We start from the raw sequence: 3,313 nt of genomic DNA on the forward strand, positions 1-3,313 counted from the left end.
CGCACGCACGCACGCACGCACGCGCACACACACACACACACACACTATTTAATAAAGTGAAGGAGCACAAACAATGCACATGTCCTCCGTCTACTATTACTTCATAGCAATACTGTTAGGCTACTTCTTTACAATTTCTCGATGAACTTTTACACACACACACACACACACACACACACACACACACACACACAGACACAGGCCCGAGTATCACGCTGACTTCATTCTCATAAAATAACTGAGACTGGTGAATGGCGATCCAAAGCAAGCAGCAGGCAGCAGAGAAAAGGAGTTGACAGCAGTAAAGCAGCAGTAGCACCACCTCAAAGTCAGCATTCTGTGTTTTTGTGTTTGTTTGTGTGTAGAGTATCTGCTTCAAATATGCACTCAAAAAGCCCTGCTCTGCCGCATTCGTAAAACAGCATTATACAAGAGATTTGCAAAACTCCTACTATAATGTGTCATATTGTATACCCTTCCTACTATCAACAGCTTGTTTAAAGTTCACACTCAGAAGTGTAAAATGTCCTTGTTTACCCACTTACAGACACTTGCTTTTGTGTTTCTCCAAATGAGGACCAACTATTCTTTAAATGCTATCAGCCCCTCAAATCACAAAGCCTTACCGGTCCGCCTACAGCAAAGGCAAGGAGTCTGTGTTACCTTATTTGACAAAAGTGCATTCACCTTTTTTTCTGACAATTTCATAAACAAAAATGTATATTATGCTTGATGTAATAAACCCTTAATCAACAAAACTAGTTTAAAAAAAAAAGGTTATTAATGTTTAAATAAATAACTGTGAGATTCCTATTCAAGTTTATGCTCTGCTTGTTCAACGATTGTTTGAAACATTGCTCGTGAACATGTTTAGAGAAGATTTGAAATGCTATTTTTATTCTCAGTTCTTATCATTTTGGTGCTGGCTAAAATCATTTTGAGGGGCGCCAAAAATGTCTCTATGAAGGAACAACCCTGCCAAAGTAGCACCGCGGGAAACGCCAAATACACCACTGTTGGCGTTAATGTGAACTTGAAACTGTAGAGTTTGATGAGTGTAACTGGAGTTATTTTATTGTTGCAAGAGGAAATTTGTTCATATTTTGTGCCCTTGTCTGTTCTGCATTTTTAAATTCCATTACAGTGCTCCCGTATGAGGCTTTTCTGTTTGTTTGTTTCCTTGAATTTCCCAAAAGAAAAATGAATCCCATTTCTTTATTTTGTAGAGTATAAACCACAGCCATGCCATTAGTGTGTTGAATTGTCCTCAAAGAAAGTTGGCTCTGCCTGTTTGCTAATTGTTAACCATGGAAATGTCTGCAAATGAAATGGCCAGCAGCAGTGTGTTTATGTTATACCCTGTTACATCACACTTACTCTCTTTCCCCAGTTCCTGATATGTATGTAATATTTAAAGGCCATCCAGCCTAGTGTCACATAGATGTACGTCTCTTTGTTTTCCTACATGCGTCACTCTTTCCCCGTGACAGTGTTTGCTAAATGTTGCATGTATTGAAACCCCACCAATACCAGCATGTACAGCATTATTTTGTGTGATAACCCTCTCTGCGAAACATGTTTTCAAGACGCATTTATTAGCTGAGCAAAAGGGCCAAATGGTATTATCTAGAGCCAGACCGATAAAGGATTTCTGAGGCCGATACGATACAAATATTTGGTTATTTAAAAATTTGATACTCCGATATATTGGCCTGTGTGTGTGTGTGTGTGTGTGTGTGTGTGTGTGTGTGTGTGTGTGTGTGTGTGTGTGTGTGTGTGTGTGTGTGTGTGTGTGTGTGTGTGTGTGTGTGTGTGTGTGTGTGTGTGTGTGTGTCTCTACATATATATATACATATATATAAATCCAGAAACGCGTGGCAAAACATAAACAGATTTCCCTAACATTAATTATTTGTAGTTATTTATGAGTTCTCACTAAAATAATATAATAATTTGTTTTATTGTCACAACAGAACAGAGGAACATCAAAATATATTAAAGTTCTGATAAATAATATTCATAAAAATACAAATTTAAGATATGAAACTTAAAGTCCTTTTGAACAAAAACACAATAAAAAACAAAACAAAAAAAAACTGTGTTGCCAACAGGGACGTTGTAGATCGCCCTCTGGTGGACAAACTATGCAACGCCAACGCTCAGAACATGGTTGATCTTCCGTTTTTTTTAAATATATATTAATTTACCAGAATAATTTATTTGTCATTATAAACGATTTGGATGAATGAATATTTATATATATATATATATATATATATATATATATATATTGAAAAAATATATTTTTTTATTAGCCGTTATAAATGCCAATATATATCAAATATAATAATATATCATAATATATAATAATATATCAGCCAATGTTGGCCCGCCGATATATCGGTCGAGCTCTAGTCTTATGGAAAGCTATACCCCACTGTATATAAATCGTAGTTCCTGCTTCTGTCTGAGCCAGTGAAATATTATTTTAGATGTACAAGGATCATGCTGACATCTTCCTCTCTTTACTTCCTGTTTTCCCAGGCGCGTTACAAACAGAGTCTGGACCCCACGGTGGACGAGGTGAAGAAGCTGTGCACGTCGCTGCGACGCAACGCCAAAGAGGAGCGAGTCCTCTTCCACTACAACGGCCACGGGGTGCCCCGGCCCACGGTCAACGGAGAGATATGGGTCTTTAATAAGGTAACACACACACTAACAAGAAATGTTTGTGTGAAATCTCACATCGTTCATACAGTAGTCTATATCCAGAATGTTCCACTCCCGGGATTGCTCCGTTGCCGGATGTCATTCTTTTTGGCCCGATGCCCGTTACCTTCTGATCTCTTTGTGTTGTCATTCTAAACTCTGGTGGATTTCTGAGGACTATGGTTACCTGGTCCTCAGATCTCTGCAGGGTGAATCCAGACAGCTAGCTAGACGATCTGTCCAATCGGAGTTTTCTGATGCACGATTGCACTAAAATAGTGTCATAACGGGACCTTTTGTGATTAAAAAACTACCCACCACATTTTGCAGAGGCACCGTGGCGCTGTTCCAAGCTTAGCGCCGCCGGTGACGATTGTGATTGGTTTAAAGAAATGCCAATAAACCAAAGCACATTTTCTCTTATCCCGGAATGCTGTGTAGCCAGACCTTCCTTCATAGTGCCGTGGAGGAAGGTCTGGCAAAGCGAGAGTCATATAGTAGCCACGGACTTCTAGACCTTTACTGCAAATAGGTTCCAAGGAAAACGTAGTATATACAGTATACTGTGTGTGTGTGTGTGTGTGTGTGTGTGTGTGTGTGTGTG

General features: G+C 39.1%; 1 protein-coding gene across 5 annotated transcripts in view; it reads left to right on the plus strand.

Annotated features, from left to right (window-relative positions):
* rptor (regulatory associated protein of MTOR, complex 1) overlaps window positions 1-3,313 on the plus strand; it is a 212,559-nt gene that overhangs the window by 75,736 nt on the left and 133,510 nt on the right. For all 5 annotated transcript variants that reach the window (XM_032536773.1, XM_032536784.1, XM_032536782.1 and 2 more), the window contains exon 5: window positions 2,545-2,703. In XM_032536773.1, coding sequence (XP_032392664.1) covers window positions 2,545-2,703 — 159 coding nt within the window. The remainder of the gene's footprint in view (window positions 1-2,544; window positions 2,704-3,313) is intronic.

Source organism: Etheostoma spectabile, chromosome 2, assembly GCF_008692095.1.
Source record: "Etheostoma spectabile isolate EspeVRDwgs_2016 chromosome 2, UIUC_Espe_1.0, whole genome shotgun sequence".
Classification (NCBI taxonomy): Eukaryota; Metazoa; Chordata; class Actinopteri; order Perciformes; family Percidae; genus Etheostoma; species Etheostoma spectabile.